The 15416-nt window shown below is 49.6% G+C and overlaps 4 protein-coding genes across 4 annotated transcripts; 3 read left to right on the top strand and 1 right to left on the bottom strand.

Moving 5' to 3' along the window:
- Positions 1–1870: 1870 nt before the first annotated feature.
- Positions 1871–2868, top strand: ENH_00031410 (GRA9 protein, putative; the record flags this gene model as incomplete). The annotated part of the gene is made up of 3 exons (XM_013580068.1): positions 1871–2154; positions 2241–2381; positions 2478–2868. 3 exons carry the CDS (start codon positions 1871–1873, stop codon positions 2866–2868), a joined length of 816 nt encoding a protein of 271 aa, XP_013435522.1.
- Positions 2869–4400: 1532 nt separating this feature from the next.
- On the bottom strand, positions 4401–5539 carry ENH_00031400 (hypothetical protein, conserved; the record flags this gene model as incomplete). Its single annotated transcript, XM_013580067.1, has 5 exons — positions 4401–4456; positions 4600–4673; positions 4810–4848; positions 5093–5157; positions 5465–5539. 5 exons carry the CDS (start codon positions 5537–5539, stop codon positions 4401–4403), a joined length of 309 nt encoding a protein of 102 aa, XP_013435521.1.
- A 4036-nt stretch (positions 5540–9575) lies between these two features.
- Positions 9576–11954, top strand: ENH_00031390 (hypothetical protein, conserved; the record flags this gene model as incomplete). The annotated part of the gene is made up of 5 exons (XM_013580066.1): positions 9576–9633; positions 10044–10519; positions 10793–10951; positions 11236–11707; positions 11914–11954. The coding sequence occupies 5 exons, from the start codon at positions 9576–9578 to the stop codon at positions 11952–11954; spliced, it is 1206 nt and encodes a 401-aa protein (XP_013435520.1).
- A 1703-nt stretch (positions 11955–13657) lies between these two features.
- Positions 13658–15301, top strand: ENH_00031380 (malate dehydrogenase, putative; the record flags this gene model as incomplete). Its single annotated transcript, XM_013580065.1, has 4 exons — positions 13658–13769; positions 14229–14356; positions 14602–14731; positions 15159–15301. Coding segments are annotated over 4 exons (513 nt in total), but the record flags the coding sequence as incomplete, so codon positions are not given.
- Positions 15302–15416: the final 115 nt, after the last annotated feature.

Here is a 15416-nt window from a genome sequence, read left to right as displayed (position 1 = left end):
TCTTCGGCTGTCTGTACTAGCCGTTCGTTACTAAGAAGCATAACTAACCTTTGGAACAACCATTCACTCAAGGTTTGAAACATGATGCACAGTGAACTGCTGAGAATAACTGTGTAGTGGAAAGCAGCTTCGTGGTCATGCCTGAGTTAGCCCTTGCGTAACATAAAGTGGTTCACATTACTAGATGCCTTGCCAGTTGGGGCTATAAACAACTAGTGAGTGCTTTAGCAGCACCAATCTGCAACACTTTAGTATTCGCGTGTGTAGCTCCCCGTTTCTAACTGCGCTAGCTTGTCTACGAAGTCTTGCGAACATAGTGGACGCCTAAGAACGACGGGCACCTACATTCGGAAGGCGTGGGATTCCATGGGAAAAGCTAGAACTAAAGCCCATCAGGGCTCTATCTTTGTGCACACCGCAGCACATTCGTAAGATGCTTGTTTTAGGGAATATGGCCTCCAGCGCCAACCATCTTGCTCCGTTGTTGTGGTCCATTGTATTGCTTCGTAGTGCACTTGAGAAAGGCTGGTTCAGGTGTGCCGTGGGCGACTTCTTAAATTAGGACAATAACAGTACGACTTTAATTAAGGATAAACGATATGACTGACTCTCCTCTCTGCACAGATTCTATGAAGGCCAAGCAGTTCCAGACCTGGGTCCGTTCCACCACAACAGTTCCTTGCATGAATAAGAGCTTTGTCAACTCTGCACATCATAGCTTATTTGCAGCAAATACGTGCTGGAGTTGACCCTTTCCACTTCCAGAACAAGATTTTTGATGTGCTGTGGCGCCTGAAGAACATTTCGGCGTGCCTCTTTGCTACGTTTGTAGAGCGAAGTCGAACAGGGCCCTTGCCTTCAAGAATTTAGAGGCACTCATTTAAAGCTCCTCTACGCACTTTATTGAACTTCCGCTTCCGTGAAATTGCGCTGTCCCAGCTCTGATTACTAGATTGACCGGCTGACTGTGCTCACAACAAGCGTTGCATCCAACAAAAAACGCCCCACCACGTCACCATAAAGCAGCTAGATCCAGCCTGACCTGAAAAACGCCCTAAACATCCATTTCAATGCTGAAAGAAGCACCTGCTATAAATTTACACGGCAGTTGAACCCCCAACTAAAAGCTACAGCTGTTCGCTCTCCACCCTGGCAACTGCATAGTACTGCCATTCAAGTGGCTGAGCTGAACTGGGCTCTACTGCTGCGAGACGTGGAACAAACCCTCATTAAGAAACATATAATTCTGTCCGAGTAAGTTGCCTTTAAGCCTTGAAAACACATGTATCCACAAAGCGACCCCAGTGGTTGCTAGGTTCCGCCCGTTCCCTTCAAAGCAACTCCAGGGGAAAGAAGGAGAAACAAGGAGAACTCTAAGCTGAGAGAACTTGTTTCCTATTGAAGCGTCGCTTTGTTGCTAATTTTTGAATATGGAGCACTAGCTTTGCCTTAAAAGCAGCCTGCCGCCACCGCTGTTGCAGCGTGACATCCTCTTGTGTTGAGCTGGGGAACCTGTGTGTAGTGCCTGCTGTACGTGGGACGAATTTGTGTGGAGTGAATTTATCTTGGCATCGTCAAAAAAAGGTATTTAGAAGCAGTTGAACTAATTTTAAGATCAGGTGGAACGTTAGGGGTTGGGTAACCAGTAGCGGCAGTGAAGACGCCACACCGCGAGCGCTCCGCGCTGTGCATCCTTGATGCCTAAAACTGTCGCAGCTCAACCTGCACTGGACAAGGCATATTAAATGTAAAAGTTATGAGTCTGTCGGCGTTCAGTTGAGGTTCAATATATCCAGTCTTCATTTTTGGAGCACAATCACTGTAAATTGTCTTTTTCGGTTTGTTCTCTTGCCCGTCAGCCGTTTCGAGGATGGCTCCATTGCGAGTGCAGTTTGCTTCTGTTGCTGCTCTGATGGCAGCACACCTGTCCTTCGCGAATTGCGATGCAAATGAACAACAGAGCATTGTGGAAGCTGAAAAGCCAGAGTCTCCGGACATGGGTGGATTCTTTGGTGGCGGGTCGCTTGCAGAGCTGGAGAAGCTTTTCCAGCAGTCCATGTCGTCTCTCTTCGGTGTGCTGGGCCCAATGGGTGATATGATGCAGCCAGTGGGGGCGGATTTGTCGATTTCCCCCCAGGAAGGTGACGAGCGGACGTAAGTTGTACAGGACATGGGAAGGGTGACAGCCGCTCGAACGCTCACTTTGCTTGTGTGGGTTTTGGTGTGGCCGCTTGCTGCAGATGCCAATTCCGAGTTAAGATGGGTGACAACAGCGTCTCAATGAACAGCGTCACGTTTGGAATGGACTACAACGGGAAATATCTGTCGGCGAGTATCCACCGTGAACAGACGCGCAAGGAGCACGGGGAGAAGAGCGAAAGGTAAGTTTGGGTTTTTTTGGTGGCGGTGAGGCGCATCTTAGGCTTCCGAGATAGGTGGAGCTCAAGGTCTCGTTTTTGTGCTGTGGGCGTCTGCAGCCTCTTCTCCCGCAGCTTCCATGTTCGCAGTACGGTGCACTTGCCCGAAAGGTGCATTGCGACTCCTGGGGTGCTTCTTGCAAGCCTGGCGGGATATATGGTGAGCTCGAGCGGGTCGGAGGCCATGGTTGTGTTCCCATCCTCCGTGCTGTTGAGCGAGGGGGTCGAGAAGGGCTTGTTGCCGGACAACATTGCAGAGAGTGTTTCGAGGGGGGACCAACGCAGCATCAAGGATCTGACGGCATCTCAGCAGTGCCTTGCTGCGGGGTTCACCGAGGAGCAGTGCAACAAGTTGGGGAACAACAAGCCACAGGTGTCCTTGGTGAAACCCACGGAAGGCGGATATGTGCCCGTTCCCCGTTTCGATGCTGAACTGGATCTGCTGATCTGAGGAGTTGAGGTGGTGGTGTAGACAGATTTTAGGTAGAAGGTGCAGTGCTGGAGTTGAAGGCGTCGGTGATATGTATATATGTGGTGCGTGTGGGAATATAGATGCAAGTAGAATTACAGTTTAGAATTAGAATTAAGGGCTGTTGACCCGCGCTGAGTGTTTGGCGTGGGCGCGCTTCCTCATCATAACGGTGCATTCGGATTACATGTGTTGGGATTAATAGTAGTAATTGTAGTAACACATCCGGATTTTGGGGCTCAAGGTGAATGATGCAAAACCATGCGTTTTCTGAGTCTGTCCGATCACGAGTTGAGTGAGTGTCTGCCTTCGTTCCTTCGCCGCGTTTCAATATAATGTAGTCCTAGCTGGAGAGTGAGCGGGGACTGCCGGCTGTGACGGGCTTTCTTGGGAGCTTCGACGGAGTTGCACTTGCAGGGTGTAAACGTGCGGGCGCAGCAGTATTCAGTGTGACAGCTTTTTTCTTGAACCGCCGCTTGCTGACGGTTCATGCAAAGATGTTTTCAAGGTGACGCCCCAAAAGGGGCCAAGTATAAACAGTATCCGACGCAGTGTGGTGTAAGGCATTGCGGAAACTAGAGCTGTCGCGAACATTTGGTGCTTCAGGTTTCCATTCCACCGGTAGAAACGGCAGGATTCGGTGTAGTTACTGTATGGCCAAAGAAGGCTTCAAGTACTCAACTTCTGGATGAATTAGTAGGGGAATGAGGAGAGCAGCGGGGTAGCTAGCGGCGAGGCAGGCTTAGAACTAGCAGTGGCGCAGATTTAGAGGGAAGTGGGTAGGGCACAGAGACGTTGCTGTTAGTGTTTCATGCAAGCAATGATCAAGTTTTCGCAGGTGCTACCAGTCAGTGGTATTGCAGTATATAGCTAATAAAAGTTCTTTATATGTAGAAATTTTGATTCTCTAATGCAACAACACGTACACAGTATCAATCAATTGAGACCAGTATCTGCAGGGTAGTGAACCCCTCTATGGTTCCTCTGGGTACGGCAACGTATAGAGTGAAAACACGGCTGGCGCCGTGTCAGTAAGGTGCATGACAGTGCATAGTGCAGAAGCGATACTAACTGCAGCAGTTTCTAAGTAGCTTCGAGTAGCTGAGGAGGGACTACGCATAATAACTAAAAACAAGCAGCAGGATTGACCTGCCTGAATTAGCAAATCTCCACAGGGAGAGAAGTGCAGTTGGTCGAATTGAGCAGGAAATAGCAGCCTCGCTTGCTTGCCACAGCAACGCGCATAGCCTCTCAGTTCTCTGAAGTGAACAGTTCTTTTTCTAAATGGCGGATCCGCAAACTAGAAGTTCAACGTGCGAGTGCTGGACCGCGACTTCAGTTACATTATTAGATTCAACTGACAGTCGCCGTTCTTGCGCTGTCAAGCGCAGCTGCGCCAGCAGTGCGGCTTCTTCGCAAACGAGTGGCGAAAAAAAAGTTTTTCATTTCACTTTCTGTGCACCCGCGTACGCCGACGAAAGAAGTCGGAGGCGGGCGCGCCCATAGTGTTCAGGTTACTGCCGCAGATGCTTTGTAGACCGCTCGGGCATGATGTCGAACATGCATGTGCCTGCAGCGTCCATTCCCACAGGTAAACACAAGAACACACAGTTCTGCAAAACAACCGGAGCACTTTATCCCTCCTTTGCAGAAAAAGATGTCTCATTCAAGCAGGGTAAGAGCTAAGAAGCTTCAGATTCAGGGGTGTCCCACCGCGGCTTCTGTGTTCGTTCCAGTCATCCATCTGTTCAGCTGTACACGCGATCTGTGCGCGGTAATACTGGTACCTGTGCACAGCAGCAGCTCAACATTATATGCTGCCTCACATGCTTTAATCGGATAGAATGTCCCATTTTTCTATTTATGAATGAAATGAAGAAAGCTGGTTTTATCTGATACAAAGGAATGCAAAATCCAGCTTACTTGCAACGCGGGTTCTCCTCGCCCAGCTCCCGTGCACACCTGCCCGCCACCACAGCCACACCAACGCCAGACCTTTTACAACTAAATTTTCTTTGGTACATCACGTGCACTACTACATGTTTTCATCCGAGTTGAAAACTGTTACTGCCTTATTGCTCCACAGCGGTAAAAGGCCTCCTGAAATGAGCACTATATGGTGCACAAGAGCAGCAAAGAAATCGAGGAAACAGCAAGAAACTGGCATCTTAAAAACCCGTTCAGCTATTGACTCGTGCTTTCTTACCGGCAGAACATGGTGTAGCGAAGGGCGCACGCGCTCCCCTGGTTAGCCTGGAGCAGGCGAGGGTCCTGCAAAGTAACACCAAACTGATCTATCCCGAACATGAACGGAAAACTATAAGGAACGACTAGTTGGCCTACATGAACGCCCCCATAAGCATGATCTGCTCCAAAACCCTTTCATGGCTGTCTATCGCCATCAATGGGCGTTGCTGTGGAGTCAGCAGTGAGCAGTGGCCAGCAATGCCTGCTGCCGCTACTTTGAATTCGAGCTGGGAACACGACAGCGGCAGCCCCCCCCGTGGAGAAGTTCAACTAGAGCTAGTAAATGGAAACGATTGGAAACGGATTAGGCTCAATAAGTTGTTCTGCAGACCTCTGCATGCGGATTCTGCGCGGTGAGCTCCTCTATGTTCCTTTGGTACATCTGAACCATCTCTTGCTTCGTCATTTTCAGTAAGCAGTGAGGATGCCTTGGCCCTGTTGTGATGTGGAAATGCTAATTTTACTTCAATTGTTCTGTAATTCCCTTCAGGCTGTTGCCGGTCTTTTCTGTAGCGCCACGGGGCTGCCGCAGCAGCCACGCCATTCCTTACAAGGAGGGCGTAGCATGCCTGTTCAGGGAGCAGTAGAGGTGTACAAAATACTTTTTAATTGGAAAAACAAAAATACAGAATTTAGATAGTTCAATGCGCCTGCACGCACACTTTTGCCCCAGCCGCTCCCGATCCACGGGCTTCATAGACTCTTGCACAATAGCTGCAGAGCTTCCTGCTGAGTTCCAGACTAGTCAAGCAAACGAAGGCAGAATCTTTTCAATCAGTTTTTAGTCCATGCTAACCAGACACTGTCAAAGTGGAGCGTTGCAAATGCGTGGATATGTTGGGAGGATTCACACTGCGCAGTGAAACCAGTGTCAGGACTACAGGGCTTCCATAAACAGTTCTCAGGTGTCCGTGTAAACTCGTTAGGTTGTGTGAGAGAGCGAGTTACAGAAAAATGCCGAACCCCCCCAACACAAATTCTGGAGGGCTCGCTCTGCTGCGCGCTCTCCCTTTACCCAACGTTTCCTGTAAATAAACCACTTTTTTACCCACAATTAACTTCTTATTCCCCTTATTTCGCCTTTTAATTTCATTTTATCCAAAAGCATCCAAAAAAACTAAAAAAATAAGCCAATGTGGGACAGGAGGATGAACCTGAAGACCAGCGGAATCGGCGATTAGCATTAGGCAGCTTGCTTTATTCCAGGGTGAAGTTACGGCATTGCCTGCTCCAAGAGTTCTGCACTGAAATTCGCCTATATTATCACTCTGCCAGTCGTACAAGAAGGAAAAGAACACAAGAGTGCTGGGGGAGGAAAGACAACACTGCGAAAGAGGCAGAAGGGCGTTTATTCAGAGCCCTACCACTACACTGCGCTTGATCATTCTCTCCATTCACACTGCTTTAGAGCCTTATCTGCCATGGCCATGGAATAATAATTCAGTAGTTGCCCACTTTGCATGCAGTGAGGAGTATAAGGGTAGGAGGTGAACACGCCGCCTGGCCTTCAGTCGCGAGGAATAAACAGAAATTCCAGAGTGTGAAATAAACTTGCATAAGAGCATTGTTCTTTATGTCTGTCCCAAGATACACCGAAGTTTGATGGCCTGAGCCTTCTCTGTAATCAGTCATGTCTTTGAGGAGAGAAGGCCTGGTTCTGCCTGCCAGGTAGTGGCATTCCCTCCAATACTGTATTTCCGCTGGGTAAACATTTAGGAACAAAAATATAATATTTAATGCGTTTGTTTTAATTTTTGCTTCTTTGCGCCACGTAAACGGGTTCTTGTGGGAAGGCTCTTCAGGTCAGTACCACCTGCGCAAACATAACTCAAGCTTTGTAACCCTCTTCAAATTATGCATCCTTTTGCCTTCATCAAACCCAGGAATTTCATTTACTTGCAGTTGTTTGAGAACATAAGTTAGTAGACCGGCTCTCGAGGCTGCGTACAAGGCTTTGCAAGTTTGTAGCGTTAGGATTGTTAGGAGGCTTGAGAGGCAGATGTGGAAACAATCGAGCTAAAAACTAATGAGTTAGTTGTTTTTTTGTTCACATGAATTCCGTTTTGTGGGTTCTGCCAGTGTCTTTTCGGCTATGAACTTTAGCTGCGACGGGCTGTGGGGGTTTGTGCATTTTAGTTGTCACCCACTGGGAGTCTCAGCTCCCTTTGCAGCATTTTTCCTCAAGCAAAAGAGTCGTTTCCCAGCATTTAGGGCAAGAATATGAAACATTTCCTTGTCTTATTCTATCAAGCAGCAGAATGGAACGCAAGAAAGTGATCGCCATTTTGTGGTGGGAATAATGCAGCATGAAACCTCATTCAGAGAGCTTGCGCTAGCAATTCATGTAGACACGATGTCGAATGCGTACAACTCAATCATGCAAATGCTTACAGATCAGTAGAGACCTTTAATTAGCTTCCTACGGATTTAATTGCAAATCTACGTAACCACACTCCGTGTGGTGCCATTTTGAAAATTTCCCCAAAATTCCATGGTTTACACTTGTATGCATTCATATCACCATTTGTAATAATTCTCACTTTAATTAACAAAAAGAAATCTTTTCTTTTTGAGAGTTCTTTAACCATGAGTGCTCGTCTGCACAGTAGTCTGTAGAGCTAATAGAATGCGTTACTTGCCATTATATTACCATAATTTACGGTGCCAGGACTATGCCTAAATTAGGAAGGAGCCGAGTCTGGAAATGCAGTGGTAATGAGATCAAAAGGCTTGCCAATGAACGGTACGTTGTGCGCCGCAAGTTAAAATAAAAACAGAGAAGATCCGGTTATCACAGAACAGTGAGTGCCACTTGTTTGTTTGAAAGCTTCAGCAGACCTGACGCCATTGCCTAAGCACTGGGATCTTTGCGCTAGACACATATTTTTATTCTATATATTACGTGACTTTTGCGTGGCATTCTTTGATTTCGACACTGAATGTAGAAGCCTTCGCTCAACTTGCTGCCAGCTTGCGCTCCAGGCTTCTGTGAAAAGCACCTTCACGGAAGCCCCTGCTGTCGGGAGTATTTATTAAATACAAAGAAAACATCTTAAGCAAGAGCGTTTCAATTATATTTCATTTTTTCATATTGGGCTTGGCATTCAGTGAACCCTTGCAACTTCCTGGCCCAGACTTTGTTCATGCTAGCGCTACGAGTGTAAGCACCCTTTTTGCTTCCCCTTGAGTTACTCCAGTATAATATGCATATACAAAGAAGAAAAGCAATATTATACAATACTCAACTCCTCTGCTTCAAGGCATATTCCTCTTCAACTGCGGGTGGAGTCACTTCAAATGCACTTCCGACCTGTGGGAGAAAAGCTGAAAACTGCGGGGCTTGTCTGGGTTTCTGTTCCCCTAGAATTTCCAAGACTTCAGGAAAAATGCAAAAGACACAGAAAACCCAATGCCGTAGGACACGCAGAGCTAAATGCCCAGAGGTGACCATTGCTGACCGTCACGCTCACAGCTTCTTTCCAATTCAATTTAGCATTTGATATAAGAGCAAAAGGTGCTGCTTTTCAGGCAAGATTATGCAAAAAGGAAAACATAATTGCAAAGATGCAATATGATTGTTTCACTGTGCAACGCAAAAGAAATTTAAAGGCTCCGGTAGCTCCTGGGGCCCCCGAAGCTCTAATGAGCTCTTTGGGATCAGGCATTGAAATGCAAGTGGAATCTTCTAGATTTAACATGGTATTCTTTCCCATAGCTGGTCTGGCGAGACTTCAACCTTATTATCTGGCTTTGTATTGCGTTTACGCAGAATTTCATTGAAAGTTTGCTCATGCTGAGTCTTTGCTATTTCAAAGTTGTATGTATCCTCCAGCGTATTCGCTGATTAGGGATCTGCAGTGCCATTTCAACTTTTTTCAGAAACACAAAATTGTGCAGGTTTTGCTCTTAGCAGAAGTGCCGTGGGCCACTGACGCGCGCCACTGGTTAGTGTGTGAACTCTAGTGAGGGGCACGAGGCAGGAGAAATGCAATTAACTGGTGGATCTTCTCTCTCTTTTGTTTGAACTGAATTATGAAATTTGTTTAGTAATAATTTGTACTTTTGCGAGAGTAACTGGAGGATTTAGACGAGCAGCGCTACGCAGCACAGGCCACTGGTGCTCAGGCTCCGCAGCGCCGGCAAACTGGGCTTTCCGCGAAAATGTAAGTGGAAATGCATCTCTTCTGCCTCCCTTAGTTATTCTTATTACTTAATTTGCATCTCTTTGCTGGGTTATTCTTTAATTTTCCAAGGAAGAACCACTGCCACTTGGCTAGTCACTTGCTCGGCGTCGGAGGGAAGACAGGCGTGCGCGCTATCCTCGTTGCGTTGGACTGGAGCTTCCGACGTGTTAATATGTCTATAATAATTTTATTTTAGTTATTGAATTGCAAAAAAACAAAAGAGTGGCAAAACGCTGCGGAGTTCAGCCCGAATCCGACATGGGCAGTCGTGGCGTGCTGCGGGGCTCTCTGCTTTCTCTCGATACTGGAAAGCCCTGTCCTTCGCCTGCATTCTTCTCTGAAATTTCTTACCAGATTTAAAAACTATGAGCCGTTTTGCATTAATTGCGAACTTTGAATTCGGATTCCGCGGGTTCCCCAGGTGAGCCCCCACGGAACTGCACAGGCCTTGCTGCTGCACGCCGCGCAGCAGACCCGCCTTGCGGCTTCTTACTTTAGTTTCGCAGCACTTTATTTCCAATTCTGGATTTATTTTCCAATTTGAAAGTCAAACAAATCAGCCCCGCACTTTTAGCAGGAGCTGCAGCGCAGCAGCGGCTCCTCAGCTGCGGCGCGTTGGTCTGTTGAGCTGTGGGTCAACAGTTGCAGGATTTGCAATTTCCCGGCGTTTCAAGTTTCATTTTTTCCTTTCAAATTCTCTTCTTTTCTCCTTTTTCTTGTGTGCAGGCCTCGTACAGATTCCCTTCGCTGCAGCCAAACTCTTGAATCTTGCAAGTGCTGAAATGGGGGCTGTGTGTGGCAAGCAAAACTCAGCCTCAGAGCCCAAGGCGAGAAGGGCAACTGTGGAAGTTTCTGGATCTTCCCCGGCTGCTGGGGCCCCACAGCAGCCTCCCGCTGCGGCCCCAGCTGCTGGCGCTGATGCAGGGGGCGCTGCAGCAGCAGCTGCTGCCGAGCCTGCTGCTGCTGCTGCTGCTGCAGACAAGGCCAAGGAGTTCATAACAGGCGAGGGCGATGGCGTGTATCTGATGCTTCTGAACGAGAACAACAGCCAAGCACTTGTGCAACAATACGCGCACAAAAAACCCACTGTGCAGGAGGGCGAACTCCTTTTGTTGCAAATTAAGCCTCCCATTTACGTCGAAATCAAAGAGTCCCGCTTCACTTTGCAAAATGGAAAGCGCACGCTGAAAGTCGGAATCCCGGTGAGAAACTGGGCAAATATATGCGCAAATATTTATAATATTTTGAAAAATATAAATATATTTTATGAAATTCTTCGAATAAGTTATTAGAGCCTGGGTTTCCGTCTAGAATTGCAACTTGAATGCGTCACAGCGTTGCGTGGGTCTGTGTGAAACCTGCTGTTTCTGGCATTTTGCCGTGTCAGTTGTTGAAAAGCACTTCGAACTTGGAAAAGATTTTGAAAAGATTTGGAATTTGAAATGTCAGTGGCGTTTTAATTTTTCTTTTTGCAGATGGCGATGAAAAACGCCGACGGACAGAAGAAAGTCTGCGAAGCGGCGCTGGAGTGTCTGCGGCTCACCTGTTCGTACTCCGCCTACATCCACGCTTTCCCGGACTTGGTCCGAGCTCCATTTTCAATTTTGTTGCTCGTTTTGGAGCGCCATGAGCCCGTAAGAAAACTCTGGAACCTCTACTTTCAATTGCATGCGGAGTTGGGTGAATTTGCATGCAAATTCGTGCAAAGTTGCTTGCAAAGTCGTGAAGCAGAAGCTACTTCTTGTACAGCGCTGGTGGCTGCAGATCTTTGCAGGCAATTGTGCAGCATCGGCGACTCTTTTGCAATTTTGACAGAGTTTTGTCATTTTTAATCAAATTAATTAATTTGCAAGCTCGCGCTGCAGTGCAGATTCCGTTGCTGACTGTTCAAGTTGCTGCTGGCTGCTTTCCGGCTCAGGGAAGCATCAAGGAGGGGCCCGACGGCGGAAAAATAGTTTCGAGTTTGGCTGAAGAAGCTTCGCAAACAAATGCTGGCACAGAGCCTACTGCGGAGGAGGCTCAGAAGGGGGAGGGCCAGGCTGCAGAAGCAGCAGCAGGAGCAGCAGCAGGAAAGCCGGAGGGTTCTGGCGACGCAGCAGCAGCAGCAGCGCCCGCAGCAGCAGCAGCAGCAGCAGCAAACGACAGCAACAACCAAAGCATTTTCCCCGAGGGGCCCCAGGAAGTGGCCGAGCCCGCTGCAGCCCCCAAAGCCACTGAACAAGTTCAAGTCTTGAGGCATCTTGCAGAAGGCCGCTCCGCGAACTTTTCTTCAATGCGCCAAATTATAATTCTTCCTTTGGAAAACTCCAAAGCCAAAGAAGTCCTCAAAGAAGGCTCTGTAGTCGAAGACGAGCAAATGGAGCAGCTGCAGAAGCAAGTTGAAAAGCTGCGTAAGTTCGCTTTCTGTTCAACTCCAAGATTGAATTTGAATTTAATTTCGCCTTTTGCTGCAGCAGCAAGTTGCAGCGAACTTTCCGCAGTTTGCTGCAGCAGCAAACTGCAGACACAATTAAAAAAAAGCAGAAATGATTAAAATGTTAAAAAAGAAAAATGCCAAGTTTCCTTTTTGCGACTTTTCGCGTGCTGCGGTGTACAGACGGCGTGATGATCAAAGCCACCCCCGAGAAGCCAGCATGAAGCAGCAAAACAAAAAAGAAATTTAGAAGCTTTTCGTGGACTAGCAGCAGCTAGCAGCAGCAAGCAGCAGCAAGCAGCAGCAAGCAGCAGCAAGCAGCAGCAAGCAGCAGCTAGCGGCAGCTGGCAGCAGCTAGCAGCAGCAAGCAGCAGCTAGCAGCAGTCCCTGCAGAGTCCGGCGGCGGCGGTCCCAAACGGATCCTCTTTTAGCTAGCTAGGTAGCTAGCCAGCTAGCTAGCTGGCTAGCTTCCTAGCAAGCGAGCTAGCTTCCTAGCAAGCTAGGTGGCTACCTATCTAGCTAGCCAGCTTGCTAGCTAGCTAGCTAGCCAGCTTGCTAGCTAGCTAGCCAGCTTGCTAGCTAGCTAGCCGTCCTACTTACTAGCTAGCTAGGTAGCTAGCTAGCTAGCGGAGTAAGTAGGCAGCAGCTAGCTGGCTGGCTAGCTGCGTCGCTAGCTAGCTGGCAGCCAGCTAGCTAGCGACGGCTCGCCTGGGGGCCTTGGCGGCGCGTGGGCGCGTTTGTGTGGGCAGCGTCAGAAGAGCAAATTGGAAATAAAAATAAAACGCAAATAGCGAAAAAAGAAAATGCAATTTAAAACAAATTCTCCTTCTTTAAAACAAAAGCCTCAAAAGCTCCAACAGGCTTTATCTGCGCACGCAGCAGCTTCCACTGCTGCTTCTTTGGTTGCTAAAATGCAGACTGCGCTGAGGCCTCGGGGGCCCCATTTTGGGGCCCCTCAGGGGCCCTTGGGGGCCCCTTGGGGGCCCCTTGGGGGCCCCCTGGGGGCCCCTTGGGTTTCCCTTGGGGGCCCCTCTAGAGGGCCCCCGATGCCTAGAGGGCTGAGGGGGGCCCCCGGTGCCGCTGAAGGGCCCTTTAGAAATTGTGTGGGGGCCTCATTTGGCTCAGCGCTTTTCAGTGAAGTGCGGGGGCTGAGGGTGGGGTTGTTGTACTTGTGAGAGTTCGCCGCAGCTGCCAAATTTGAAACGAAGGCTGCTAGCGATCCCACACCGACTCTTTACTTGTTCGACTTTTCGCAGTGCTGCAGCAGTGCTGCGCTGCATGCAGATGTGCGTGCCTCGGGTGTACGTACGTGGCTGGGGTGTCTGTACACCTGGGAGGCTGCAGCGCGGGCGGCGGCGCCTGGGCGGCGCGCCGGGCTATTAGATGGGGTGTAGCGACACTTTTGAGAAGAAGAAAAAGTGAAGAACTGCACACAGCCATTAGTTGCCCGCTGAACGAACTGTATGCGCTGGAGTGTACGTACAGCTGACGGCTGGCCAGGCTCTCTATTGCGTCGTCTGCGCGTCGGCGGGGGAAGGCGGCGCCTGGCGCTGAATGCAGAGTCTTTCTGTTTTTAGGGTGTGTAATGCTTTAATTAATTAAATAATATTGATTTAATTTGAATTGGAGGGGAACACTGGGCGGGCCCGCGGCACTCAACCCCAGGGGCTGTCTAGACAGCCCGGTCTTCTGCTGCTGCGATCACTGCTAGGACCGACGCAGCGCCCGTCGCCCGTGGGGCGGCGTTGTTGCGTTGCTGCTTCAAAAACCTTTTCCTTCTTGAGGATTTATCTTTTATTTTTCGCCAAAGAATGCACACAACTGGCGGCGAGCCTCCTGTCGCGTCCCTTCCTTCCTGTCCGGCGGCGAGCCTGGTCTGCGCAGCAGCTGTACGTACACCGCAACCCACTTCGCGCGAAAACCCAAAATGAGACGCCCCAAAATTGCTCTTGTTGGCGGCGGCCAAATAGGCGCCATTTTAGCGTTTTTATCTTCGCTGAAGGAGTTGGGAGACGTGAGCATTTTCGACGTTGTCGAAGGTAAGCAGCAGCGGAAGCTGCAGCGGGAAGCTGCAGCGGCGCTGCGCTCGCGGGCTTGAAACGCTGCATTAAGTGCTGTCTAGTTCGTTTTTAATTCTCAAGTTCTTTTAGTTTTTCTTTTTGAAGAATATTTCGAACAAAGGCGACTCAGAGAGGCCGCGGAAACCCGCAGAGGCCCCATGTGCAGAAGTTGAAAGTTGAATCTGCGTCACACAGGCGACGGAAAGCGGCCTCCCAAACTCCAATAAGAGGACTTGCAATGAAAACTCTTGCATGCTCTTCTTGCAGCATCAACTTGTCACTGCAAAGGCCCTTTCTGAAAAAGAAATGGCGCGAAATTCCAGTTCACGAGTGCCGCTGCAGCAGCAGGCGCCGCTGCTGGGGTGTACAGACACCTCGCGCGCGCACCCGCGCCGCCGCCTCAGCCGCTGCCTCTTCGCCACTTTTATTTTTCTGCAGGTTTGCCTCAGGGGAAAGCTTTGGACCTTTCCCAAGTGGGGCCTGTGGAGGGAGTGGACACAAAAGTTTCGGGATCAAATCACTTCTCCGCGCTGCAGGGCGCAGATGTGGTCATTGTGACTGCCGGCGTAAGTCTCCAGGATTTATTTCAAAATTAAAAAAAATGAAAAATGAAATTCCCGCTTTCCGCGGATACACTTGGCGCGCCCGCCGGGTGTATGTACACCGCACCTGCCAATGCAGAAATTCGTGAATTTGAAGTTTTTGAGTTTTTGAGTTTATTTTTGGATTTATTTTTGAATTAATATCGCAATTGTTTTGAATTCTTTCCGGAGTTCATTTCCAATTGAAAGCTGCTTTCTGCTGGCCTCAGGTCCCGCGCAAACCCGGCATGTCGCGGGACGACTTGCTGGCCATAAACTCCAAAATAGTCGCTGATGTGGCGGAGGCAATTAAAATGTACTGTCCAGAAGCTTTTGTGATTTGCATCACCAACCCTTTGGGTGCGTCGCGCGGTGTCTGTACACCGCAGCGGTCCCAGCTGTCCGTACACCGCAGCGGTCCCAGGTGTCTGTACACCGCAGCGGTCCCCAGGTGTCTGTACACCGCAGCGGTCCCAGGTGTCTGTACACCGCAGCTCCTGCCCTGCCTGGTCCTGAAAAGTGTTTTCCCGCGAAGCCAGCGTGTGGAGCTTGGGCTTTGAGTTTAGGAGCTGGGGGTTTAGGGTTTAGGGTTTAGGGTTTGGGGTTTAGGGTCTAGAAGTGCGGGTTTAGTACAAAGACTTCGGGTTTAGGGTTGAGGGTTTGCTGCCGTTGCTGCTCGCTGCTTCTTCCTCGACCCTGGCGCCCGCGAGCCCGCCGCCGCCCGAGCGCGCAGGCCAGGGTTTAGGGTTTAGGGTTTAGGGTTTAGGGTTTAGGGTTTGCGCTGCAGACGCGATGGTGCAGCTGATGCGGGAGCGCAGCGGCCTCCGCAGCCAAATGGTAGTCGGAATGGCCGGCGTTTTGGACTCTGCGAGATTTCGCCACTTTTTGGCGCAGCGGCTGCGGGTCTCAGTCGCAGACGTGCAAGCCATGGTCCTGGGTGGCCACGGGGACAACATGGTCCCGCTCCCCAGATACTGCACCGGTCCTGCTGCTGCTGCTGCTGCTGCTGCTGCTGCTGCTGCTGCTGCTGCTGCTGCTGCTGCTC

This window comes from Eimeria necatrix, genomic scaffold (genome assembly GCF_000499385.1).
Source record: "Eimeria necatrix Houghton genomic scaffold, Enh_scaff22, whole genome shotgun sequence".
Taxonomy (NCBI): domain Eukaryota; phylum Apicomplexa; class Conoidasida; order Eucoccidiorida; family Eimeriidae; genus Eimeria; species Eimeria necatrix.
Note: the sequence above shows the minus strand (reverse complement) of the source record. Positions and strands in the feature narration are given on the sequence as shown.